Genomic DNA, 27,472 nt, shown 5'->3' with positions numbered 1-27,472 from the left:
TATTATCTGAGAGCCTTTACGTGTGGAAAGTAAAAACTTAAATGTGCTATTTAGCATTTTATTTTACTGATGTGTTGAAAAAAAAGAAAAAAACCCACCTTTTCCTTACATTTAAACAGTAAATTAAAACTTTTTTATCTGTAGCTGGCAGGGAATGCTGTTAGTTGAATGACATTTTTATAAAGGTTTCCAGTTTGAATTTTGCTTAGTTCTGCAGGCTGGGTATCATTGGAATTATAGTATTACGTTGTGTTATGACACAAGTTGATGATGTCTCGCTTGTAAGTGCTAGCAACAAAAATTAGTTCACTATAAAAATGCAAACCTGATTCTATTTACTTCGTTACTCACAAATAAAGGGAGGAGTTTCATTAGAACTTAACTATACATAAGTCTGCTAAAACCTTTTCAAAGTACCCAGAGAGTTTAATTCTCTTTCCAAAATGACTAAGAGCTCCTACAGAAGAGCCCTCTTACGACTACCTGGGAAGAACATTACATCCATAGTGGAAAAGAACATCGCTTCTTAAAGAGGTAATTCATCATGCCACCTGCTACCATGTCCCCATGCTTCATAACTTATTTTTATTGACCAAGGACAATGCAGGGAAAGAAAAATGCAGTAGAGATGTATTAAACATTTAAAAAGTCTAAGAAAATAGAAAAAATCTTCCCATTAAACAGTTATTGATAACTTCTCCTCTTGGAGGACAGCATGATGTAGGGAACACCATTACTTTACTTCAGAGATAATGCAGAAGGCAGCCATCTGATGCTGTAAGTCAGACCCTCCTTAAGCACTTGCTAGGAAATAGATGGGCCTATTTTCTAGACAGTGAAATCATAGACTGAACTTTCTTCTCCCTCTCTCTGGGGGAAGTTGCCAGCACACCCAAGGGAAGGTCTGGCGCCAGCTCTAGGGGGGCACTTTTGGATGTCTGCTTGGGTAATCCTGCCTTGGCTGCAGCAACAGCACAAGAGGCATCTGGAGACAGGGCAGCGGAGAAGCCAACAAACAGCAAGGCTTTCTGCATGTTTTATAGATCTGCCAGGCTTCTCATGGGATGAATCATGTCCAGGTATAGGTGTGTCTAAGGTCCAAACATCCACTGGCAGGTGTGAGAAGAGGGAGCTATTTACAAACTGTCAGAAGCTCACGATGCCCAGCCTCACGGCTAAGCAGTGGGACTGCCCAAAGATGCCTGTTCAAGTGTTCAGGTTCCTGTCCAGCGCAACTGGAACTAATCTTGCCCCTTCTGCTATGCGTTCCCAGCTGGCCCTTGAGGCCCCTTGGCCAGCTGCCTTCCCACCCTCTGTGCAGAGCATTTGCCACAGCTGAGCCTCTCTCTTGATCCAGGGCCACAAAGTCTCCTACAGCTTCTCGAGTCCAATATTGGATTTCTGAGTCTTACCACAGGCTCCCTTGTAAGTCTACCTCTAAGCCTGGCCTTTATATCTTGCCATACTGCTGCAAAGAATAATATTGGTTGTAATTTGGCTTCACACTTACTAGATTATCTGACCTTTTAGAAAAAGACTTTTTATAGAAGTACAACCAGCAGTTTAAAAAATATCAGCGTAGTCTGATGACTCAAGTGGTTGGTTCAAAGCACACTGGGCAGAGCCAGTCTCTTTGTACCACATGGTGGCTTTGCCATCTTATTATTGCCTCCCTTTGGTCTCTCATCCAGGATTGATTTCCAAGGCTAGATTGAGAAGGTCATTTGTAGTCTCAGTCTTACAGCACTAGATAATATTGACATGAAGTTGACTGATTTAAAATCAAAAATATGACAGTGGTTCTTGTTCCTTGGTGATCTATATATCTGTGGAGGATTACGATGGCCATTGCTTCCAACTAAGTACAACTCAAAAAGTACCTTAGAGATATGCCATCAGTATTTCCTTGCTTCTTTTATGCTGATTAGAGGGAACATAATTTAATTGATGTAACAAAAGTGGTTTATTGGAATAACATAATCTCAGTAGATACAGAGATCGAATAAAACACTTTAGGATTCTTCTTTTATTACGTATTTTCTCATCCCTTTGTTATCATTCCAGTGAAGAGTAAATATAATGATCAAATTTATGCCTAATGCAACTGGGCATTAAATCTGAATAGTGCTTTCAACGCCGCTCAAGTATAAAGAACAAAAAGAGAAAAAACAGCGAATCAGTATTGCCTCAGATTTGCCAGTATAGAAATCTCTCAACTTTTACTGCTAAAATTAAACTAGTTTTGAAATAGCATAAACTAGTGAAAAAGCATGCCTGGAAGGTAAGTATTGGAGCTACCCTGCAAACCCCTTTGAATGTTTCATTAACTACAAGAACCTCAACATATACTCTAATAGATATATAAAAATACCTTTTTTCCTCAAAAATAATAAACAAAAAATAAGTACTGCTATCAGATAATGAAGATTTGAATATATGTAACTCAGGATAGCCTAAACTGCTCTTGCTTATTGCTTTCTCAAGTTTTAAGAGAATCAATTATTCCAAAAATGTATGTATCTTCTTCCCTGGCAAACACGGAGCTAAAAAATCTTTGATAATAAAGAACCTCCTCGGGAAAGCAAGTTCTCAGAAGTGTTGATCCCGTTACCTAGAGCAGGACAGGTTGCTCAGTCCTTTAACTTCTGGAGAAGGTGCCCCCAGTGCCCTGCATTGCCCTGCTGCACGACGAGCATGCCAGCCTTCCGGGGGAGCTCAGAGCTGGCCACCGGCACATCGGCTTCTCCACCCCTACTACTCAGAACATGTTATTGCTTATGCTCCAGTTACTGACAAATAGCTTCTGTAGTAACAGGAATTGCGCATTTAATAGGCTGTGGGTTTTTCTGTCTTAACAACTTGTGAATCTGCTTCCTCCTCCTCCCCTGTCAATGAACTCTCTCTCCCGGAGACACAAAGTAGTGACCAGAACACGCGTGTAGCTAGCACACTGAAAGGCTCATGCTCTGACACCTCCGTGTTCTTGGGGAGGCATTTGCTTCTGCCGAAACGAAGCAACTGAAAACCGGGTATAAAACGGTGCGCCAGCCTGGTGATGGAGGCGACCGTGAAGGCGTCCGTCTCCCTTCTGAAGAAAACATCTTACTGGGGTGAGTAGGTGAAAGAGAAGAGAATTGTAATTTCCTTTATTCCAAACCAAAGTTGCAGACACTTTAACCCCAGACAGGTTTTTCCTGCCCGTCCAGCCCGGCACCTGGGCTGCGCCCGCAGCGGGTTTTAGGGTGCCCAAGTTCAGGGTTCTGCCGTCCCCGAGGGCTCCCGCCGCCGGATGCCCCGGCCTCCCCCCGGCCCCGACGGCTTCGGCGCCCACCGGCGGCGCGGGAGCCCCGGGGAGCAGCGGGGCCGGGGGAGCGCGGCCGCCGCCTCAGGAGGGGCTCTGCGGGACGGGCGGTAGCTCCCGCCGCCGCGGCTGCCCCGGCCCGGCCCGGCCCGGCCCCGCTCCCCGGAGCTCCCCGGGGCTCTCCCGGGGCTGCCCCCCAGCCCCGGGCCCGGCGGAGGCGCCTGCGCGCTGCGGCCGCTCGGTGCCGGCCCCGCTGGCGCCGCCCGCAGCTCCCGCGGCTCCTCTGCCTATTTTAGTCACAGCCGCGCCTCCGCGCCCGCCGCGGGACGCGGGGCCGCCAGCGGCGACGAGCGGCAGCCCGAGTCCGTCCCGTCCGGGCGGCCCGGAAACTTTCCCGGGGCGCGGGGCAGGTAAGAGGCGCGGGCAGGGCGGGGGCCGAGCCGGACCGAGCCGGGGCGGGCAGAAGCCTCGGCGCTGCCTCCGCCCGCCCCCGCCGGCGCTGTCCAGCCAGGCAGCGCTCGGAGCGCCGCCCGCTCTGCCCGGGGCCGGGGGCGAGCGGAGCCGGGGGCGCCTCCGGCAGCGCCGCGCTCCGGGACACCCGCGCCGGGGCGGGGGCGGCGGCGGGAGCGGCGGTCCCGGGAGGGCTGCCCGCCCCGAGGATTCGGCGGCGTCCTGAGCAGGGTTACAAGGGGTCACTGTCCCGGGAGGGAAGCCCTCCCTCCCTGCGTGCCCGGCGGGGGTAACCGGAGCTCCCGAGTCAGCCCTGCCTGGAAGTTGGAGTGCTCTGCCGTGTCCCCTCCGGAGAGGAGCGCGGCGCGCTGCCTAGCGCTGCTCCCCGCCGGGGCTCTGTCTGAAGTGGGACCCTTCGCTGTGTGTCTCAGGTTAGGGTCTGTCCCTTAGGACAGCGGGGTTTCTGATTCTGCCCGGGTGCTGCCGCTCATTGACAGAAGAGCTGGCTCGGAGAGTATCTCTGCTTGTCACAAAACCACCTCGGGATCCGGGGATTTCTTCCTCCGGCTGGGGGTTTGCCTCGTGGGCTGGCGTTATTTGATTCTTCTCCCTGTCCATCAACTAATGGTAAGAGCAGATAAACCCTGAAATCGCATTTGCAGTTGCTCCTTTCTGAAGATAGAACGAGCGACACAAAGCATTTCCCTTCCCTAAACTACAACTTCTTTTTGCCAAACATATTCTTCCAAACTCTAACATTTTATCACATTTTCTTCATCTGTTCTATAAATCTTTATGTACCTGTAGACTGTCAATCAGTTTATGGGCAAATATTTTATGTAGCAGATCTCTTGTAACACTGAATCATGGACTACCTGATAGTGTTACAGAGATGTCATTGATGAAACCCGAGTTCCAGAACTAGGGCTTCTTGCTTACTTTGTTGTTTAATAGGAATATTATTCTACACATACAAGTTTAAATGTCTTCACTGACATTCACAGCAAAACAAGGGATTGTTTCCACTTCTGCAGAACTGGTTCTGTACAGGCTTTCCACAAAAGTTCTGTGTGGTGTCAAATAATAAAGTAGCTTAAAATGTCAAGTTTTAATGAAATGCCTTGCCTGCAAAATAGTAAGTATTCTGCAAGTCCTCTAGTGAAACAGAAGAAAATGGTAACTGTGGTCAGTTGTGGTTCTGACACAAACTTTGCCTTCACAGACATCTTAGAGCTTTTATGACACAAGTTGAGAACAGATAGTTTATTAAGGATTCAAGAGAAGCGTTAACTGAAGCTATGTTTGATCTTTTCATTAAGTGTGTGGGTTCTTCAGAGAGGAGATTTTATTTTGTCCTTTCAGTGTGTTCCCCTGCTTTTCAAAGAAGAGCTCTGGTCAGTGTCTCCAGATGATGACAGACAACCTGTGTTTACGTGTTTGGACTCGTGGCTCATGGCACATCTCATAAGCCAGTTGTACGTGCAGGTATGGTGTGGTGAACCAAGCCTCTTCTTTGGGAAATGAAGTTCATGTCAGGCGGTCGGTTTCATGGGAATACATTCCCATTGAAAGGCACTACTGCACCATACAAACCCATTTAAGCAGAATTCCGCAGAGTTCAGCTGGAGTTCATTAACCCACATTTAAAGCACTTGTGAAATGTGCCTTGTGGCTGCTTTCTCCACTATTAATTTAAAAGTTGAACTGGAGAGAAGCTTGAACTTGTACTTTCTTTCATGTTTTATTCTAAAACACAAGAAAACAGGCCCCCTGAATTTTTTTTTTGGTTATGCCATTCAATATTCAAGAGCTTGCTCAAATTTATCCAACTGCTGGTGATCTTAAAAAAAAAAAAGTCTGATTGCCATTCCATATTCTAGGAGCAAAAGAGCTTTAAAAAATGAGAGAGGGGATTCTACTTCTTAATTTGGTGAGAATACCACATCTACTTATGGTTCATTAATTCTGATTCAAATTGCAAGAAATGTGTAGGTTGGTTTTTTTTTTTCATTTCAGACACTGTCTAGATGATAAAATAGCATCTTCAACATTGGCTTTGCAACCACAGAGGGTTGCACTGTATATTTTACAGTGGTAAATGAGGAATTGTTGAAGAACTGGAAGTTGTGTATAGTTAGCTGGTCTTTAAATAATTAAAGATTAAATAATACCAGCTTCGCTGTATGCAGTGCTCCTAATGAGCCTCTTACTGCTCTTTCTGTATTATTGGGGGTTTCTTCTTCTCTCATGGCCTCTCTCCACTTCCTAAAAAGATTTGTAGGAATTTAAGCAAATTGTAGGCAGAATCAGGCTTTCCCAGCTGCCCCAAACAAGCTCAATGAGTGAAAAGTCCCATGAAACATCTTCTGTTGAAGAGCTGGGCTTTGGAGACAGCAGCTCTGCATCTGCTGCAACAGGGAGATGGGAGAGTGGCTCAGCTTGGTGAGGAGGACAAGCAGTCGCTGGCCTCGTGCCATTTGGTGGGTTCTTTGTGTGGAGTGTTGACTTCAGTGTGGAGGTGGCATTGGGGTGTCTCCAAGGCTGGGCAGCAGCTGGCTGAAGGAGCTGCTTGGTTGAACCTTAAGCATGCTAGCCTAAATTCTGCCTGACCAGAGCAGGGCTTTGGCCCTGGAAAGCCCTGCTTGGCTGGTGGTTGTGTCTCAGAGGTGCCCTGAAGGCAGTGAAACACCACTGGTGGTTGCACATGCCCCAGCTGCCTGTTTTGCAGCTCTGAGCGTTCCCAGAAGGATTATCGTCTGGGGAGGTATCACATCACATGGATGATCTCGGTGTGGCGGGTCCAGTTTGGGAATTGCAGCCCAGCTGGTGGAAGGACTAGGAAGGGTGTGGTCTGACTGCTCTTCCTGAGGCCTGAGGCACTTTACCTTCCATGTGACAGCCTTTGCTCAGAGCACTGATCCAGTGGGCAAGGCAGCGATGAGACATGAATGGGACACGGGATGCCTGCCTCAACCCGAGGAGTGCTGATCCATCTTCTCTCCTCCCGTGAGCCTGCTCCCAGTGACTCATTTTGACTCGTGTGGGTGGGTCACTTGCTGCCCTTCTTGTTACAGGTGTGGTGTTGTGCAGGAGGGACACAGAACTGCACTGCAGTCCCTCTTCACTCTTCCCACACAGGGAACGGGATCCTGAGGCTTGGTTGCTCAGGTTGCAGACAGGCTCCATGGTAAAGCATTCACATCCCTTTCTTTGAAAACCATTCACAGGAAGGGATGCTGGCTCCACACGGATGAAGATTTCATCTATAATGTTGAAGATTTAATTTATAATGTCTACAGGAGGAATAATTTCAGAGATATATCTGTCTTTAGTACTTTCAGTGTCTAAAGTAGCTCTTAGTTGGTATCTGAGATAGGCTTCTGGATTTCTCTGGGAAGACCAGCTCCAAAACTTTCTAGGTATACAAAACTTTTTTATATCAAGTAAATCAAGACAAAAGTCCAGGAGACACTGTTGCAATCATCTAATGTGATTTCCTGTAGCATAAAAAATTGAATTGTAGTAAATAATTTTTTTACTAAGAGTATACCCAGATTTATTTTAGGGACCAGACAACATCTTAACTTCTTTAATTCCTAGCGAAGGAAATCTTTAAAGCCATCCTACTAATTAATTACCTTTGCCATGTATGCTTGTGTGTCTTTGAAGTCTGAATATATCTAGGTTCTTAGTGACTGATTATCTTTATACCCTTGTCTTTTAGATTGATTAGTCCTTTTCTTCCTCACCTTCCTTCCACCTTCCTGCAGGCTGCATTTTGTTGGGGAAACTTTGTGTTTTCCAGTGTTGTAATTACAGCTTTCTCTAGGATACAGTCTCAAGAAGTTTAAGGTAATGTAGCTTGTGTTGCTAGTTACTGTCCTTATTGCTGCATGCATGTTCTCAGCCTGAAGTGTTGTCCAGGGATAGTTGATCACTGAAAATAGCTGGCTTACTTGCCCATACTTGCCCGGAGGCAGGTAGCCTTAGCTCTCTAAGCTAAGAGAGCTCCTCTGTGCCCTGAGTTAGCGCTGCAAAGCAATTAAGAGTTTGGTTCTCTTGGTCCCTGGGGTGTCTAGCCCCACTGCAGAAGGAAAGTAGCCTGGGGAAAGTGTGCAACATAAACAGGGATTGGGAGTGATAGGTGTCAGTAGGAGCCACAGAGCGGGGATTCTAGGGATATAGGGCAGTGGAAGGAAGGGGTATCTCAGTTGACATATGCCTTTACATTGCATGTGAAACTACTTGATGAAATGAAGGAGCAATTTGTTTTAATAATTTAAATTATATTAGACCAGATGTAATTTTTAAGCCTAGAGAGTGTGCTTGGAGCTCATCCCTTTGGAAGTGGGATGTAGCTAGGCCAGGACGACCCCCCCCCCCCCCCCAGCTGGAGGGACTGCCTTGTCCCTGGTGGAGCTGCTGGAATGTTGAGCCAGGCTATGACTCCTAGCTCATGTATACACATACACACTGTAGTGTGCTAGATCCATCATAATCTCATTTTGTGCTAAGAAGTGCATATTCTGTAAAGGAAAATCTTTCCTTTTGCTTCCAAACCTGTAGCAAACAATTCACCCAGGCATGATTAGCATGTGCAGCTCTGTAGCCTCTCCACATGTACAATGTGAAAGTGCTGAGGGCTTTCTTTCAGAGTACTTGGGATAAGGCAACTGAAGAATGGACTATTCAAACTCTGAATAGCTTTACTTTTGACTTAATTAAAAAAAAAAACCAAAAACAATGAGAGAACTGCTGGTGGCCTCAGGGCTTTTAGGGTTTCTTTTTTTGTATGAATTATTGTGATCCAGACACAGAAACTAGCACTCAGAGCTTCTCAGAGTTGAATTTGAATCATCAGTGACAAAAATGGGGTAAAGTACATGGCTCTTGAGCAAATTAAAAAGGTACATAATAGGTAATTCTTTGTGTGAACCCTGCAGTGTAGGGGGGAAACACCCATTTGAGGAGAGGGAAGGTTGTAATGTGCATTTATTTGTACAATGCAAATTCTTTCTGTTTTGACTGGTTCAATGTACTGTTTATATGAAATATTAAGTTGCCAGCAGGTATTTATTTGGTAGCATATAAGTGAAATACTTCATTTTCTGCTTTGAAACTCCAGAGAACTCTGTGATTTCAACACTTTCTGATGGCAACTTAGTCCTCTCAGCACTGCTGCTTATTTTAAAGAAGTCCATGCCACTGTATATTGCTCACATCTCTAGCCTGTGCTGATTTTTTTGCATCACTTAATCTGCTCCTGCTGGAGAAGGTGGGATGTGTGATGGGGCAAGACACTCTAAAGCATGTCAGTAATTCAGGCTGTGTTGGCAAGGCACATCTCCTTCCCAAGCTGGGAGGACTCATCTTGCATAAAGCTCGGGTTTTGGCAGCCTACGTGTCAATGTGTGTCATTCTGATTACGGCAGTCCCATGGCAGGGAGTGTGCTGTGCATGGTGCTCCTTCTCCCTGGCAGGGGATGGAGCAGAAAGTGCTCCATGTTTGCTTGGGAAGACGCAGTTCTTCAGCTTTATCAGCCGAGGCACGTGTTTTAAATGCACTGTCCTGCTTGCTGGATCGTCAGATGAACTTGTAGCAGTAGCTGTTCACCACAGCCAGGGCAATCGAAGCAGGACATCAAACAAAGCAGAAGGCCAAAGCACCTCAGTGACAGGATGGTGTCCCCTCCAGGTGCTTACAAATGGTAGTGTTGTCCGCTGTGGAAGATGACTCAGTTGGTGTCACAGCTGTTTGGTTTTTTGGTTTGGGAGATTTTTCTCCCCCACAACCTCACTTGCAGTAGATCAATGGCTTAATTAGAGTTTAAATTTTGGAGTTGGAGGAACTATAAAGAAAAATGTGAAAGGCCTCATCTAGCCCTAAAGACCCTTCAAAACTGGAAATTTTACTGTGCTTATGCCTGTACCTATTATTGCCTCTGCTCTATTTACATCTGTCAATTATTTTTAGCTCCCAAACATTAGAATAATTTCTTATTTGAGAAGAGCTGTGTCCTCTCTTTCTGCCTGCAGTTTGCAGCAAGGATGCCTGCTCTTCAGCATAGCCCTGAGAAGTCAGTCCCGTTTAGGAATGGGTTTTGTCAGTATTTCCAGAGGATTTGGTTTTCCTGCACACCTTGTGTAGCTTAGGAGAGTGTTGTGTTGGTAAGGCTGTGCTTTGGATTAGCACTGGCCTCCCTCCTTTGCCCTTCCTCTTGCCTGGAAGGAGAGAGGCCCTCTCCAGTCTGGGAGATGCTGCAGCACAGTAAAAGTTCTCATTGTGTAGAACTAATTGAATAAGTGGGAATTTTCCACACAGTGGTTTTGGAAGATAGGTCAAATTCTGAAAATGAACAAATGCAGAACAGTTTTCTCAGGACTTTGCTTTTGTGTATGATGAGCCTATATCCATGTCCTAGTGGTAAGCTGTTCTTTCCAAATTATTTTGGCCCATCTTGTCATGAATAAATGCTTTACAGAAATGCTGTGAGCTGTAGTGTGGGCAGACTGAGAAAGCAATAAGTGAATTAAAAATTGTGCATACATTCTGTGAAATTACTATTGTGCTGTGTCAAATTATAGTAATGCATGACATTACACGATGAAAAGATGTTGGTAATGTAAAGCAAATTACTGCTCCACCGTGGTTTTGTTTGTGGCATTCATACAGTTTCCACTTTATCTTCTCAGTCATGCTTCCCTTCAAAACACTGATTTTTACTGTTTTCTTTTAGAAATTAGGGTCTTCAATAAAACTGCTTAGAACAAAATGTTGGCAGGAGAGTAGAAGTATTAACAATAATCCAAAATCACTATTATCAGTGATTCTGTTTTAAACAATCAGTCAAACAAAAAACTTCTGCCACTGATTTCTGACTGTGTAATGGAAACACGGACTGGATTCAGAACACAGGGTCTGGAAACTGCATGTTCCAGTTTTATTTTCTTTTGATTCAAAAATCTTATCCCTTGATCACAGAAGCACCACCTAAAATTCCTCATGACCTTACCATACCTAGGTAACTTCTTTATATCTGATGCAGTTTCCATCTCCCAGTCTCCAAGGGAAAAAATCCTGTATCTGAGGGAAATCCTGTACCAGAAGAGAGTATTTGGATAAAGAAACAAACTGCAAAGGTTGTAGTTGTAAACTACCTTGTTCTTGTAATACTGGTTCTTACTGCTGCAGGAGGATTTTGAGCACTGTAATTTGGAGACATTCTGTGCTCTTCAGCTGTGGTACTTTTATGGGCCAGTGACTTTCTTATCACCACTCCCAGAGAGGGAGTCTCCTCCTAACTTGTTCTTCTGAGCTCTGCTGCTCAGTTGTGTGGGATTTTATGTCTTTATTTGGCACCAGTGTTATTCAATCATAGAATTAATGTTGGGGTTTGAATAAACTTAAAAGAAGTAATGCTACAGTGGCTAGGAAATATGATACAAATTTTCTTTATTAATTTCTTAGACCTGTCACTGTAAAAGAAGCACCACTGAAAGCCCTGATGAGTGATGTTGGATGCTTCACTGCAACAGCAGTGCTTTTGAAGTATTGACTTCTGTGGCTCTTGTGAGGGGAAAAAAAAACCAAACTACTTTGATATTCTAGAGAATCCGATAATTTTGATAACAAGATAGTTCTTAGTTTCCTTGCCATTCTACCAGGAAAAGATCCAGACAATAACACTTTGGAAGGTTTCAATACTGATTACCTCACTAATATATTCTGGCTTTGCAATTTCTACCGCGTATAATCTCACATTGAAGTATGTATTTTTATTTTAAAAGACATATATGGAAAGCTGGTTTTGATTTTTTGGTTTTAGATTTATCTTGGGGTTTCTTTCATACTTCTTGGTTCTGTGTTTTCCTTTGAAAACTCTTAGGAATACACCACCATATGAAAATGAATACCATGTCTCACATTTTAGAGCGTTGAACAATAAAATTATGTGGTCCACGGCATGAAATTCTATGATGTAGAACTTTGAATGTTGTAAAATTGCTTTGTAAATGTCCCTTGAGTCATATTTTGCAGGACTACTTACCTCATGTTCTAATAGCATAATCTGTATCAGGATGCCTTTAAGCTTTGTAGTGTTTCCTATGTATGACGGGGTTTTTTGCCTGTTATCCTTGGAGTAGAAAGACCTTCCCCTGTGACACTTTGGTTTCCCATGTTGCGGTGTTTGGGGATGGAGTTTGCTGTCCCCAGGAACTGACAGCAGAGTTGAGAGAATGCTCCACCCATTAATGAGAATGATTTGACTGAAATCCAGAGAGAGATGGAGGAAGTGAAGAAGGAAGAAGAGTTCACTGTCTCTTCTTGTTAGAGAGCTGGGTAGGCCATTTAAAAGGCTCTCAGGGAGCAGGGTCTGGAACAACAAATCCTTGTCAGCAGTGAGGCTGTACAAAGGCTTGTCACAGGATGTTGTGGGCACAACACACAGCTTTACATGGATTCAGCGGCAGTTCAGTGGTTGCTGCTCAGATCACAGACACAGAAAATATGATCTTCAGCTGAGTGCATATTAAAGTTTGATCCTGGAATCACAGAGCTTCAAGGGTAATTGAATTGTAATGCAGTCTGTGGTTTTAGGCAATAAAACTTTGATAAAATTTAATTGATGAAAATAATTTTATAAGTAATTTATCTCTTCTTCACTTGTCCAGATCAGATGAAGCTACAGAGGACATGACCAAAGTCAAAACAATGCATGAGCTGATGAGAAACAGCGCTGAGAATGTCAGCTGCTTACTTGCTGGAAATTCTAAGTGCAACTTCACTACCGAGAGACCCTGATGTTCTGTGATCATTGAGCAGACTTTGCAAGAATGGAAAACCAAAGGAAAACCAAAACTAGTTGCATCTCATAAATAAAAATTTTCAAGATTCACCTGAATCAAAAAGTTATTCCAGCCATGGGAGAAAATGCAAGTTTTTGGGAAAGTCTGATATATGCACATCCTACGTGTACCACCTGGAAGCAAGAGGCAGAGGGATCTATCTACCACCTAGCCAGTATTTTCTTTGTTGTGGGCTTCATGGGTGGAAGTGGATTCTTTGGGCTCCTCTACGTCTTCAGTTTGCTTGGACTGGGCTTTCTCTGCTCTTCTGTTTGGGCTTGGCTGGATGTGTGTGCTGCTGATATATTCTCCTGGAATTTTGTACTGTTCGCGATTTGCTTCGTCCAGTTCGTTTATGTCACCTACCAAGTACGGAGTGTTGCCTTTGACAGAGAATTCCAGGAACTCTACAGTGCACTCTTCCAGCCTCTGGGAATTTCCTTGACTGTGTACAGGAAGATTGTCTTGTGCTGTGATGCAGAAGTGATTACCCTGGAGAAGGAGCATTGTTACGCCATGCAGGGCAAAACACCTATTGACAAACTGTCCTTGCTTGTGTCAGGCAGGTTGGTATTGCTTTGTTCAGGTTTTCTGCAAATATCTTCATTTTCCTCTCCTTGTTGAAAATGAAAGAAAAACAGGAAAAAACTTGACTTGTGCATTGTTTGTTTATTTTCCAGTACAATAGATTAAATATTAATGCAAGTAATATAAATATTAATAGGTTAAATACACTTGTCTAGGATAGTAGTAGCACAAAAACACTAAGCACAGAATCTGAAATACCATAAAGAAAAGAATTTGAAATCATTCTTTTCCAGGCTGCTGTATCATATCATTTAACAGGTTAGGCAGATAAAGGGAATAAATGTGGATTTTCAGTGTTCAGGTTATGGCTTGCTCTCTGTCTACTGCCTGGCTGATGAGCACAGCATCTGTCCTATTCTTCTTTACTAGTATCATCTGAAATGGGACAAAAAATTAGGTACAAAACTGAATATACTGAGATAAACTCTGTTTAATAGAGATCTTGACTTTGATATCGATTGTATTCAGTTGCTTTCAAGGGGGTGGGAGAAGGTTATCAATGAGGAAGAGAAAAAGACTTAAAAGTTCCCTTTCATTACAAAAGGATGAGGATAAGGATGCCTTATCAAGAATTGCAGACCAGGATCTACAGTTACTGTACACTGTGGCCTGTGTTAGACCCTGAGGCAGTAAATCCACCTGCTTGTACTCCCTGCTTCCAGGAGAGCCTTCTGGCAGCCTTGCTGATGCTTTCCTGGAGGCAAACACTAGCTTTTGTACTGTATGCAAAGCAGGATGCAGTCCCAGACCGCCACGAGAGTAGGTTGGACATCCAGAGGTGATGGACATGGACTGTCCTTGATGGAACACTTGGTGGGTGCTTTTTGCTGCATGGATAGATGGAACCTGTAGGCAGCTTGACACTCAGCTGATTTAGGACTATTTGCAATGAACAATATGGATTGTGGGCAGGTTTCCTTAGTGACACCCTGGCTCACAGAGTTCATGGGAGCTCTCTAGGAAGTGCCTCATGGAAGTTCCTTTTGGTCTTACCAAAGGTGAGGTATCCATCCTTCTACATGCCCAGCCAGTTAGTGATCACCCAGAGTTCCTGCTGCCCTTCACCATGGTGGTACAGGGCTGTTTGTGTGCGTCCAAGTTTATATGTTATTTAAAAAGTAGCAAGGAAAGGCAGTTTTAGTTTGGCATCTTCAGAAGGCCGCAGCATTTACAGAGATCCCATAAAGCCAGGCTGTTCTTCTGGCTCCAGACATAGTCCTGTGGCCATGTAATTCCTGTTAAACATGGAGAGAGGCTTACCTAACACATACCATGGGGCACTCCTGCTTCCCACTCCCAGTTTTTGCCACTTTGTTCTCTCTAAAATGCGTATTTGCCAAAACTAGAAGTAAATCCCATGGTTTTCAGGAGAAGCAGGTAAATGCTGTTATGGGCATTGGTCTTTCACCTCTCCAGTGCATGATGGCCTTTTAGTGGTAAAGCTTGTGCATCACTGCACAGACCTGCCACAGAGAGAATAATGTGGTTTAAATAAGGCCTGGAAAGATTTCCCTTTCAGTTGCATGATTGCCTTGTATTGTCTTTCAACTGGCCTGAGCAAGTTGTGTTCAAAAATATAATTGTATAATTATAATTGGCCATTGATTGCTTTTTCATGCTTTCAAAGTTATATTTAAATTTCTCATACAGTAGAAATAGCACATTCTTGTGGAAGTCATTGCTGGTGTACAGGTAGCGCTAACAAATTAACACATCTTATCTTGGTAGGATCAGAGTGACAGTTGATGGGGAGTTTCTGCATTATATTTTTCCTCTTCAATTTCTGGACTCTCCTGAATGGGATTCACTGAGGCCCACAGAAGAGGGAATTTTCCAGGTAAAAGTTAAGGGGTTTCTTTTTTTGTTTCTTTTTTTTTTTTTTTTTAGCTTTTGTTTTTTAGTTTGGTGGTTTTGGTGTTTTGGGTTTTTTTTAGTGCTATAGGAAATTGTTCAAGCACTGTTTGATTTAGAAATAAATTTGTTCAGTTGTGGGTTTCGTTTGGGATACTGTGCAAACTTCCCATTAGTTTGGGAAGTCCTCTTTATCTGTTGGACTGGTTTTGCAGTTTGTGTCTTGTTACAACAAACTGGGGTTTTCTCGATGCTAATCTGGGAGGTAGGCTCTGTTTGCATTCTCTGGCTGTGCAGATATTCAGCCCTGAGAAGCGGGATTTCCTTGGGGTGGGAAGAAGCTGGTGCTGAAGAGGTTTCCCAGTGGGAGATGAGCCAGGGGAAGACGTGCCTGGGACACAGCTTGGCACGGGTTGCAGCATGGGACACGGTGTCAGCTGCGGCTGCCCCTGCGCTCTGCGAGCCCTCGCGCTGCTGTCACTTGGCTGACACGCTGGCTTCTGTCTGTGTTGGATCTGATGTATGCTGTCACAAGGACAAATGGCATTTGTTGAGAGCTTTCTTTAGACCTGCCTTTTCAGCTGAGGCTGCCAAGAGCGGAGCAGGGAGTGCAGGGCTGAACCAGGGCATCCATGTGGCACTGAACAAGGCGTGCCATATGGGCACAGGCATATTGTCATTGAGGTTAACTAGATGTGATCACTCAGTCCATATCCAGTCATCTTTCTCATTTGTCTTTTGCATACAGAAACCTCCCAGAGCTCTCTGGCTCGGTTAAAAGGCTCTAATTGCAGTAGACAGGTTCTGCTGGGCGAGGGGGGTGCCTTCTGAGCAAGGGCAGCAGCAGCGGCACCACCTTGTCACCTGGCTGTTCAATTCTCTCTTCCCCAGGTAACACTCACAGCAGAGACAGATTGTCGGTACGTGGCCTGGAGGAGAAAGAAGCTCTACCTGCTGTTCGCTAAACACCGCTTCATCTCCCGCCTGTTCTCGATTCTGATCGGGAGCGACATCGCCGAGAAACTGTACGCCCTGAACGACAGGGTGCACGTGGGGCAAGGCTTTAGGTACGACATCCGCCTGCCCAACTTCTACCACGTGGCGCTGCCGGAGAGCCCTCCCGTGCCGCCCCCGCGCCACTGCCACCAGCTGCAGCGAGGCTCCCCCCGGCGCAAGCCCGCGGGGGTCACAAACTGCGGCTCCTTCCTCGCACCCTCCTAGGGAGGGAAGTTCTGCTGCAGCCATTCCTCGAAGCGGTGAAGGGAAATGGAAGGTGGCAAAGCAGAAGAGCAGAGAGACAAAAGCAGATGAAGCCAAATTTGACTGACAAGTGCCATTTATGTTAACTGGAGTAGGTTGAATTCTCTATCTCAAGCCAGCAGGTTGGCTTCTGCGTTTTGACTGTCTGTGCAATATGTTTACTTTCTGTTGATACTCCTGTTATCTTCATCTCTTTTGTTTTCGAGGAGAACAAATCATAACAGTATGAGGTCTTACTGCAATTGTGATGGTGTGTTGTTTTCTTGTTTTGTTGCGGGTTTTTTTTTTTTTTAAAGCAAGCCCATGGTATTTGTATATTTTCCTCAAAAAATTTGTCACAATGAAGTATAGTCAGAATAGTCAATGAAAACTATGAAGTCATCTTCAAAATATAGCAACTGGCTTATAAAGTTCTTTTTTATGCCATGTGAACATTCTCTCAATTTACATGAATAATGTTGCAGAAAAAAGACTAAGGAATGATTACATTGGGTTTGTTTCTTAAAGAAATGAAAGATTTTGAAATGCACAGCAAGACTGTTAAAAACCCAAACAAAACAAACCAACAAATTCTGTCCCATGAGTAATTGGTTTCTCTCTGACTGTCCTTAAGAGGTATTATGTGAAAGCAAAGTGTCATTGCTGGCATTAGAAAAGTAAAAGAGCTGTAACTGCTGCAAATACAGCTTAGGGAAATGGTTGTGTAGCATTTCTAAGAGAATGTGATGCTATAGGACCTGGGCTTCTGCAGTGTCAGCGCCTTTCGTGACATGTACAATAAATAATGTTAATCAATCTACTGCCAAACCATTGGAGTTTGTTTTATAATATTCCTTTTAGCTATGTTTGTTGGGAAGAGACTTAAACAGCTGCAGCAATAAATACAATTTTTAACTGACCCATGCTTGTTTAGCTTCCAGAGTCACTTTTCTGTGCCTATGAAATTCTTGATTCAAAAGATGTTCTCTCCCTAATTCTGTGGTGTTTTAATGACATAAGGGAGCCTCAGATCGCACTTCAGTAGGAGAGAGTTTGTTTCAACCCTCGGGGTCACTGTGCCTTTGAAGAGAAGTGTCCAAATGTCTTTGCTAACTCACCTTCCTGCTGCTCTGCCTGATGCCTGCCAGTAATCAAAAAGTAAGAAGCATTACTATTTTATGAGAATGGATTGCTGCTTGATATGTCTGGAAGTAGATAATATTTTTAATATTTTAAAATTGCTGGCTTGTTTGGCAGGACACCCCTGTGTGCTTCTCTATGTGTGGGTATACATAGAAGTTCAGATCTTGTGAGTTGTTTCTGGAGGACTTAAAATGATGATACAATCTTACACTTGAAGGATAATCATGCAGTATGTATAAAAAAGCTATTAGGAGTGATGTGAAACACTACCTGTTTGAAGGGCATTTACTGTAGAGCAGATAAGATTGTACAAGTTTTGCTTTTAGCTTTATGTTTCTTCCTCAGAGAGGAAAACCAGTCAAACATAAATACCCCAGCATGCAATGTGATAATCCCCAAATCGTTCTCATAGCCCTTCCAGGCAATGTATTCTGTATGTACTGCTTAATGCATGAACTCCCTGAGTCACAGAGCTACTTTGTCTTGGCGGAAAGAGAATTGGAAAAAATGCAAACAGTTCACTGATGGCTTTTAATGACCTGTTCAGACGATAACTAAGGCACAAAGTGCCAGAGGCTGGCAGCATGTTGTAAGGATGTACATTTGTGTAACAGTCTACAAACATAAAAATATTTTAAATGCATCAAAGAGATCTTATTCTAGTCTTAGGTGTAATAGAAATAATTTATTAGTGTTCTCCTTGGTTTTCTTGCATATTTGGGTTTGGCCTATTTATTCAAGAAAAGTTGTCTTTACTAAATTCTGACCCTACTGAAGTTAATTAGCTTGATCATCCTCACCTTAAAATAAGACCAAGGAGTCTTACTCACCCAATTTCTTTATCAAGCTTATGTATTCTATTTAAGCTGTAGCATACTGCTTAGAAAGATACTGGGTGCTTCATGACATACTTTGATAATTTTTTCTTTTTTGTGACTGTTCTGTGCCTTGGTTTCTGTCACACACTTTCCAAACACAATTGTCTGTGATGCTTTTCTCTGCTGGAATTGGTTACTGTCAGAAATCTCTACCAGGACATGTCTGAGTCAATATCTGAACATACTCTTAGCTAATCTTGTTTAGGTGTTGCTACTGTGCTTTCTGGGCTTTGAGTCATTTTTTAAAAATTGTTTCTAGTTTTCCAGCATCTGTTTGAGACATGACTAGCAGAACATTTGAGCTGGAAAAATCAGCTGTAAAATAGATATCTACAATAATATAAGTGCACACAAAAGGGCTGGAAGCAAGACAGAAGTTCTCACTACCTCTGTTTTTACTTTAATGTGGACAGTACGTCTAAAACATACAGCAAAATACGCTCTGGAATGCGACTCATAAACCAGTGTTTTGGGAGGGCTGTATAATCTACCTAAATGAAGACATATTCAGAATGATGACAGCAAAATTAGACAAGTTTTGTGAAATCATAAACACCCAGGCATTAGAGAGTTGGAGTTGCTCAGCCTGGAGAAGAGAAGGCTCCAAGTGACATTATATTGCAGCCTTTCAGTACTTAAAGGGGCCTGCAGAAAAGATAAGGACAGACTTTTTATAGCAGAGCCTCTTGTGATAGAACAAGGGGTAACGGCTTTAAATTCATTAATATATTTAAGGATATATTTAGATATAAGGAGGAATTTTATTGTTATTATGAGTGTGATGAAACACTGAAACAGGCTGTCCAGAGAGATGGTGCATGCCTGATCCTTGGGAGCATTCAAATTGGGTGGAGCTCTGGGCAACTTGATCTATTTGAAGATATCCTCACTTATTCAAGGGGGTTGGGCTAGATGGCCTTTAAAGGCCCCTTCCAACCCAGACCATTCTATGGTTCTATGATTATTTATAGTTTAATAAACACTTGGAGCTAGATGAAGTTCTGACTTGAGCATCATCCAATTTATGCCTGTGTTACAGCTCAGAAATAACTGTTAGTGAGGTGATCAGATTCCTTCATAATTGGTAAAAGCAAGTGGATACTTGAGTCCATGCTGCTATCAGTGAGTCTTTTCTTGATCCTGCAGTGATTCCCTTTTACTCACATTTTACATTTTTACCAGTTGCATAACCTTCTGTGGAGTTATGTCTACATTTATATGCTGCTATGGGTAAGAGTGATGATGTGGTCATTCCTCAGTTGATTTTTATAAGTTTTTATAATTATATGGACATCATGTTGGAATTGCCCTCACAGCCTGCAGAAGGGTTCAAATTTGCTGCATAAGGTAAGAAACTGTATAGCCTAGGACAGTCCAAAAGAGAGGGGGAGGAGGAGTAGAGGAAGAGGCAACAAAAGTTCATACAAATTTTATCCAAGAGAGGTTTATTTCAAATTGGACTTCTGGCAAATTAGTTTGTTGGGTGAAGCAATATGTAGTAGTTAGAGCTTCAAAACAAGTCTTGCCTGCTAAGGAGCATGGGACTGACCTTGCAATTCTTTCATTATAGAGTATTTTTTTAACTGCTAATAGTGTAAGTTCAGGTAACAGGTTCCATCATGAAACTACACTCAAAACTGCAGAAACTATGGAATAACCTGGGAGGATACACCCCAATGTACTGCTGTAGCTAATACACCATGCAAGGCAAATTTTAAGTGCTTAAAGAAACAGGTTATTTTATTCAGCTGCCTGTGATAACAGAGGCTGTGCTTTGTGGATGAGGAGGGCCATCCAGGATCTGTGTTTTCAGGAACTATTTTCCTTGCAACAAAGCAAATTATACATATAGAGATATGAGCTCCCCTAGGATTAAACTGGGAAAGCTGAATACATGCTTGGATGATATTGCACAGATTTGCCATACCACAAAAAAGACATATGCTTGCAGTAATTAAATAATATGTTGATGCTACATTTACAGGAAAAAAAATGTGCTCTACAGATTTTGCTTAATGTGAGTGATAAATATAAGATTTTTTGGTCTCAATGTACATGAAGTATTAAAACACAATATTGTGTTGCTTATATGAGCTGATATTGCAAACTATGTGTTAAAAGTGAAACAAATCTGCAGCTCTTTATATAGAAGAAAACTATTTAAATAGGAGAGGAAAAAATTAATATTTGTTGAATTCAGACATGATCAGAGTAATATTTTTCTTTCTATTCCTGTAATAATTGAATGCATATTTTTCCTTCCTAGCTGTTGCTGCATAACAGATTTTTTTTACTATACAACAAAATAAATACCATGTTAAACTGATTTGTTAAACCCTCTTGAAAATGCTTACCTTATTTACATTAATATGCATAAAAATATAATAGGTTCAGGGCTTTTAAGGAAAAACACCCTTTCTTTCTGTTTGTCTAATTCAGATTAACTTTCCTTTCCTTTAGATTTTTTTTTATCCCATCAGTTTCTTCTTGCTGTAATTCTGCTTCTGTGGGAATCAAAAGATGTATTGAAATTGACATGTAAATCAAGCCACCTCCTGCTGATGAATCAAACCATGTAGGTGGAGCTTCATCAGCAGGAGTGTGTAGGAGAAAGGCAGCACAAGCATGTCATCAGTCAGCTCTAGATTTGGGGTCGTGTCCCAAACCATGGCTAGCAATGCTCTCCTAGAGGGTCACGTGGCAGAGGGTTCTGCCAGCAAAGGGTTATGGACCCAAATCATCTTTCTGCAAGCTGCAAATGTTAAACCTTGCTCTGGAGTGGGAAGAAAAAAAAAGGATGGGACTTTCCCAAGACCATAGAAGGAGAACAGAAGGATTTTATTGCAGTTATTCTTCTGCTGGATTCACAGGCAATATTTTCTAAGTCGTCAGTTAAACTGTAGCTCCTAATTTGAGGGACCAGTGGTGTGTTGTAGGAACAGGGCTATTTCACTACCTGAGTGGGGTTTTGAAGACAAATGGTGATTAATGATAGATGACCAAGAACTTAGACATCAAAGTCATATAAATAATCAACTGAAATAAAATAATGGTGATAAATAACTCTTTCAGCAGTGAATCCTATACTTTTCATTGTATCCACTAGTGACTCTCCACCTAAACTTGTCTAAATCTGGGACATATAATAATTTTCTGGGAGTAAAAGGGACATTAGGCCAAGAAAGACACTGAGGCAAAAATCCCATCTAATGGATAAATGCTCTAACCATGTAACCATCATTGCATAGACGTGGGCAGCACCATCCCTTTCCACAGAAACTGCACCTCATAGGCAAGCATCAAAGCATCTCAGGTCTGTGAAAGGAGGTGAGCAGGTTCCTGTCCCCAGGCAGAGATTCTGTGGGGTGGTCCCAAGCAGTCTGCAGGAGTCTGGACTCAGTGGGGATGAAGCACACATGTCTCTTTAATATTTCCCTGTGTGGGTTTTAGGAAGAGTGCAGGACAATCCAGATACCCAATGCTGTGTTTGGACTTCCTATGTCCAGCTGTAGGACAAGGGTGGGGTAGTGGCAGTATGATTTGGGATGAGTTAAAACACATTAGATATGACCCTGTATCTTCCCATATGTGCTCTCTCACACTGGGTAAATGAAAAACAACTTAATCCATAACAAAAGTGAGGCAAGCCAGTTCACCTCTGCCAGGATACCCAAGGATGGGTATCAGCAGTTCCTATAGAACAGCCGTTGTGCAGGAATTCCTTGCTGCTGTACTTTGGTCATCTAACTCTATCACATTGAAATCTTTAAAGCTTTTATGGAATCCAGGTATTCTATTTTACTAAAAGATATAATATCTTGAATACTTATTTTGAACATGAAGCAAAACTGTCATGTTTTCATTTACAGAAAAGTTGACTCCTCTCAAATGATACTTTCAAGCAGATCTTAGTAGTAAGGGGAATGAAGTAAGATATCCAGCACTCTGCTCTATTCAACACTGGATCCTCATTTTATTGTCTGATTACAACTTTTCAAAAATACAGTGTTCTTACAGGGAATATGTTCATTATTTAAAGAATTAATGGGTAAGTATTTGTAGGAAAAATACAAGAAATACTGGTACATAAAACATTTTTACATTGGTTTTGATTTTACAAACTGTTAGTATCTTTTTGTTAACTATATTGATTGCCATTTTAGTTCCAAAAGTGCTTTTTACAGTGGTCTATGTACTTCAGCTACATGCAAAAGCAATAATCACATATACGTGTATTTTTATTTCAGTATGTATCCTTGCTTTTAACCCTATGTAATAGGGGTTTGTTAGTTGATTTTTTCTTTACAGAACAAAGAAGTATAATAAACATCATTCAGAAGATTGGTCTTATTTATTCATTGAAATTAGAAGAATATTTAGAAAAAAAATCTGTATTTGCCTTTACTCTTAAAGATCAGGGTAGCAAGGAGCAGTCGTGGCATGCTCTAACTCAGCACACCTGTTGACAGTCCTTTACAATATGCACAGTTTATTAAATTTTAAAAAGTTATCTCTTTCCGTTTCAAAGTTCTTCTGAGCTCATGTCTTTACCTTTTCTTTCCCCTCACTGTGGAGTATCTTCACTATCAAATCATGTATGTTTTCTCTGTCACTTGTTAAAGTAATTCCTTAGACTCATGTTCAGCCTCCCCCTACTTCTTTTTTGTCCTCATTCCTCAAGTTTTTAAGTTGGGTTTTTTGATTTTATTTTTCAGTTGTCAGTCTGTCCAGAGATGTTAAACACTTGTTATTTAGTTCTTTTTCATATCTTTTTGTAAAATTCTAAATCCTTATCAACAATTTTAAAAATTCCTAGAAAATGAATGATAGTGATGCAAATATGCAACACCCTGAAGGTTCAATCCTAGCCTTTGCTTCTCAAAACCAGCCACATTAATATTAAAATGCACAGCTAAAAAAGGATTAACACTGCAGCAAAACATTAATTGTCACTACCAACACCCAAAAGCAAGCATATATTTGTATTCTGACAGTACCTATGGTTCCTTTGGTCTATACAGACACAGACTCACACAAATTCGTAGGGATCTCTGCAGAGACAATGTTGAGAGCTGCAGCTGAAAGGCATTTACTTCAGGATTAGTGCAGACATCTCTCCATGATTGTTTTGAACTTTATTTGTGCGTGGAAGTTGTCCAAAAAGGGAACAGAAAAATCACAGCCAGCTCACCCAGTGTTGCCAAATCTGCTGTAGTGGGGACCCCTAAAAATGGGCTGTCCCCCAGGGAGGGGACAGATGCAATGCAAAAGCATGACTATTACTTGACTTGCAATTTTGAGTGAAGTAAGAGCTGCCTCACGTTAACAGAGAGCAATGTGTCGATAACTATTTGAGTTCCAGGCAAGCAATGTGGTCAGACTCCATATTTGGTATTGCTCTATTTGCAGAAAGGAGCAAACCCCTTGGGACAGGCTCCCATTATTCCCCAATGCTGTTTGCAAGCTGCCCTGGCAGGGCGGTGACAAGCGTGCCATGGCTCTGCTTTAGGAAATCCAACCATTTTATATCAGCCCTCCTGGTTTTTTTGGGGAATCGTGATTTAGGTAGAGCTAGAGCAAGCTTAGCAGGCCCTTCTATCAAGTCCCAGAAAAATCACTTGCAAGCAGTTCATAGAAACTGTTCACTTAGCAATTTCAAATAATAAACATACAAAATAAGGTGTCAGCAGGGAGCTGCTCATGCATAATTTGGGAACAGGGATAATTGTTCAGTGTGATTGAATAAATTGTTTACTGCACACAGTTTAGATAACTTTAATGGCAAAAAATTTTACTCTGTCCTTATGCCTCAGCATCATATACCCTTTAGATAAACATCTACATCAACCATCTGTTAAACCTTGAATACTTTGACTGATTATTTTAGAAAAAAGTTGGCTCCTGGCTCTAAGCTGGCAGCAATCAGTTAGTCTATTAGTCTACCTGGAAGCCCTGGGATGTGGTGTTTTATATCTTGGATTTAAACAAAAAGCTAGCCCTGCTTGGATTAACAGGAGACACCCTTCCTGCAGGTCTTGAATTGGAAGAATTGCCTGACTATACATCAGAAAGTGTCTGTCAGAGGGCCTGAGGTAAACATGCACTGGAATGCACATACTCCTGTTAAATAAACCTCCAGAATACTAAAGAGCTGAGAGAGTATTTGTCATTCCTAATTCTCTTCCATACAAACTTCCTTCCAATAAAACATAATTCTTGAGGATGCTTTCAGGCAAAACACATATAAATAAATTTTCTGTGGAAAATGTGTGTGATTTTTCAGTTATACGGCACAAAATTTCAGCAAGTGGGAAGGGATTTGCTGGTGTATTTCATCCCACTCCAGACAGTTGTCAAATACACCCAGGATGAATTGCTTTCTAAAGGAGCCCGCTTACAGACCCTATGGAGGGAATTTAAAAGATTAGTTTAGAGTAGATGCTGAGTATGCTTCCTGAAACTATAAATGGAAACATTTCATAGATCTTGCCATTGTCTGAAAATAGCCCTGTCAGCCTGGCACATCTGGGATCCTGAATACAAAGCATTTGTTCTCTTTAGTGAAAACTTTGCCTAAAAAAGGCTGTGACATTGGGCTCTCCTTTGGAAGAGGCACAGTGCTTGCAGTTTCATGAAAAGTTTCTTCCTCATCTGCTTAATAAAGTTTTCCTTTATCTAAGCTAAACTGAGAGACAGGAGAGGGAGGTTCAGGTCTCAGCTGTGCCTCTGAACTCCTGTCTGTCTTCTTCTGAGGTCCAACACCTTCCTGCATTATCAGCAGGATGATATTTTCCCTGGAATACAGAGGAAAAGCCAGGCACCAAGAGATTAAAGTATACTGTTGAGGATCACAAAGCTGGTTGCTGGAGATAAGGAACAAGACTGAACAATTTGCAACACCCATGTGACATTTTCTACTATGGATTATTACTGTGAAAAATAACTGTATGATTGGAGAAAGTACTTAAGCTATCAAGAATCTAATAGCAGAAGAAGGGGAAGAAGCCTGCATCAATGAACAGCTGTAACACCATTAAACCTGTCTCTGCTAACAAAATGCATCAATTCAACACAAATCTCCAAAAATTGATCTGTCTGTCTAAAGCCATTTCCTCATTCTGTGTAAATGCAAACAGTTTTTATTTCTTGCCTCTGTCAGATTAATTTATATTAGCAGACTTCAAAGAACCTGCAGCTTGTTGACAAAGATAGGTTAAAGAATCTTTATAGTGATTTAGCAATAGGATAATAATTTAATTGAACCAGCCCACTCTCCTACAGTATGAGACCTTATTTTAAGGGGATAAATTCTACTTAATACTTTTTACTTACAGCGTGTTTGTTACCTGTATAAGTATAGGCAATGTTATCTAATACTATCTGTAAAACTAAAGGCCATTTATCTATTATATGAAATTAATGCCAGTGATTCTGTTATGGAAAGTTTTTCTTCTGTGCACAGGTGCACACCACAGGCCAACACTAGAGTCTGTCAGAGTCATGTCTATGTGCTCCACCTGTTTATGGTCCTCCTGGAGAGATGGGATATAGGGGCATCTCTCAGCTCCTCTCCCATTTCCCTCTTCCTGCTGACAGCTGTACTGGTAGATGCCACCAGTTCTGTGTAGTCTTGGTTTTTACTGCCCTGCTGCAGAGGGTAAATGGCATTTAATCATGAATATATATGAAGACCCCAAGAGACTAGCTGCAGTCAGGACAAAGCTCTATACTGTCACATGGCTGCAAATATTATTCGTTTGTTGCTAAGCTTTTCTAACAAACTTTTTCTTTTTTTTTTTTTTTTGCATTGGTCTAAGCACATGCTGCTTTCCACCAAGGCTTCCCCCAAAGTTAGAGAAGACCTCAAGGGAAATGAGAGAAGTACAAAGACTTTATAGAAGATACAACCAGTAGAAAAAACTGTGCTTCTCCAATACATAATGTTCAGTAACATGCGAGAAAAGGCTTACACGTCAGTTTGGATTGGGGTAGGAACTCTCTGATGGATTGCTTTGTGCAGCTTTTGGAAGGTACTTGGCTTTGCTCCAGCAAGCGTAGCTGAATACTGTCAATCTCAAACACATGCTAGATGCTGTCATTCATGACCGTTCCTGTAGCCAGGCTATCCTGACTCATTCTTCCTACCCTTTTTCTAGCTCACTTACTCTGCATAACTCAGGAAAGAGAAGGTACAGCCATAAAAATGGCTGGCCAGTCAGATGAAACATAGTGCCAAATCAAGTCCCTCATAATTATATGTGACTTGATTATATTTCATAATATACTTTTGAAAATCAGGTCTTACACAAGGCAGCAGGATTCATAAACCCCTGTTCACATGGCACACATTCCTGAAGACATCCTGATCTCTTGTCCAAGGTGCAAAACCAAGAATAACTGTGACAAAGGCAGGGCCCCCTTGGATGTGTATAAACTGTGATGTGTATAAACTGTTACTTCAAAAACAAGTTGGGATCCTGTATGCTTTCAAAAAAAATTTAAGAATAATGCTCTTGACCATATGCCAATGCTGCCGAAAACTCCACTTTGTAGCTAGCTCATCAATGTATTGAAAGGGTTTTTCTGCCTTGGCAGTCCTCATTTATCACTGATGTTCGGGTTTTGAGATGGGCTGGAATGCCTTTCATCACTGAATGCTACTCATCAGCCTCCTGGGGATGAAGGCACGCTCTGTGACTGTTTCGCCCGTCCTGTAAGACGGGTAGTGCCGGCGGGGACTGGACAGGGCATGGGCAGAGCCGATGCCAACATGCGGGGACAGACACGTCCCGCTTTGCAAGCACGCCGTTTCTGGGAGCTGTCAAAGCGCCACACGAGCAAACTTGGCGACATTTCTTAAACATCACGCTCGTGACCAAGCAACCACAGCAGGTGCCGAGTTGAGAAGAGCAGTTTTATTAAGGCTGTTGAGGCTCCTTGACACACCATGTAGGGGCAATAGTGCCTGCCACAGGTTTAGGGCAGAATTCAGCTCTTCTAATTTTAACCACACAACAGCTGGGCAGGCTGCCCGGGCGCAGGGCTCTGGCCGCACCTCTGCGCGGTGGCTCTCCCCACCTGTTTCGGGCACTTGAGCACTGCCCCGTAGCCACAGACCCCGGCCCGGGCGGGGGTGCCCGGGGCGGCTCTCCCAGGGTCGCGGGGCCGCGGCCTC

General features: G+C 42.6%; 1 protein-coding gene across 10 annotated transcripts; it reads left to right on the top strand.

Moving 5' to 3' along the window:
- The first annotated feature begins 3,579 nt into the window (after positions 1-3,579).
- Positions 3,580-22,583, top strand: POPDC3 (popeye domain containing 3). Of its 10 annotated transcripts, none has more exons than XM_038132717.1 (6): positions 3,580-3,711; positions 5,114-5,236; positions 7,522-7,603; positions 12,425-13,164; positions 14,915-15,023; positions 15,929-22,583. In XM_038132717.1, the coding sequence occupies exons 4-6, from the start codon at positions 12,674-12,676 to the stop codon at positions 16,256-16,258; spliced, it is 930 nt and encodes a 309-aa protein (XP_037988645.1). In that variant the 5' UTR covers positions 3,580-3,711; positions 5,114-5,236; positions 7,522-7,603; positions 12,425-12,673; the 3' UTR covers positions 16,259-22,583. The 10 variants fall into 10 exon arrangements, with proteins under 10 accessions (XP_037988645.1, XP_037988646.1, XP_037988643.1 ...); XM_038132718.1 differs by having other exon boundaries at positions 7,476-7,603; positions 12,430-13,164; XM_038132715.1 differs by having other exon boundaries at positions 7,476-7,603.
- The last annotated feature ends 4,889 nt before the right edge of the window (positions 22,584-27,472 follow it).

The sequence above is a fragment of the Motacilla alba genome, chromosome 3 (genome assembly GCF_015832195.1).
Source record: "Motacilla alba alba isolate MOTALB_02 chromosome 3, Motacilla_alba_V1.0_pri, whole genome shotgun sequence".
NCBI lineage: Eukaryota > Metazoa > Chordata > Aves > Passeriformes > Motacillidae > Motacilla > Motacilla alba.
This window is presented reverse-complemented; position numbering and strand designations above follow the sequence as displayed.

What these genes read in the sequence shown, in the direction of transcription:
- POPDC3 (XM_038132723.1), top strand. Translation starts at nt 12,674, where the DNA reads ATGGGAGAAAATGCAAGTTTTTGGGAAAGTCTGATATATGCACATCCT. An exon ending in TCCTTGCTTGTGTCAGGCAG is followed by an intron (nt 13,165 to 14,914) that starts GTTGGTATTGCT and finishes TTATCTTGGTAG; the next exon opens with GATCAGAGTGACAGTTGATG. An exon ending in CAGAAGAGGGAATTTTCCAG is followed by an intron (nt 15,024 to 15,928) that starts GTAAAAGTTAAG and finishes TCTCTTCCCCAG; the next exon opens with GTAACACTCACAGCAGAGAC.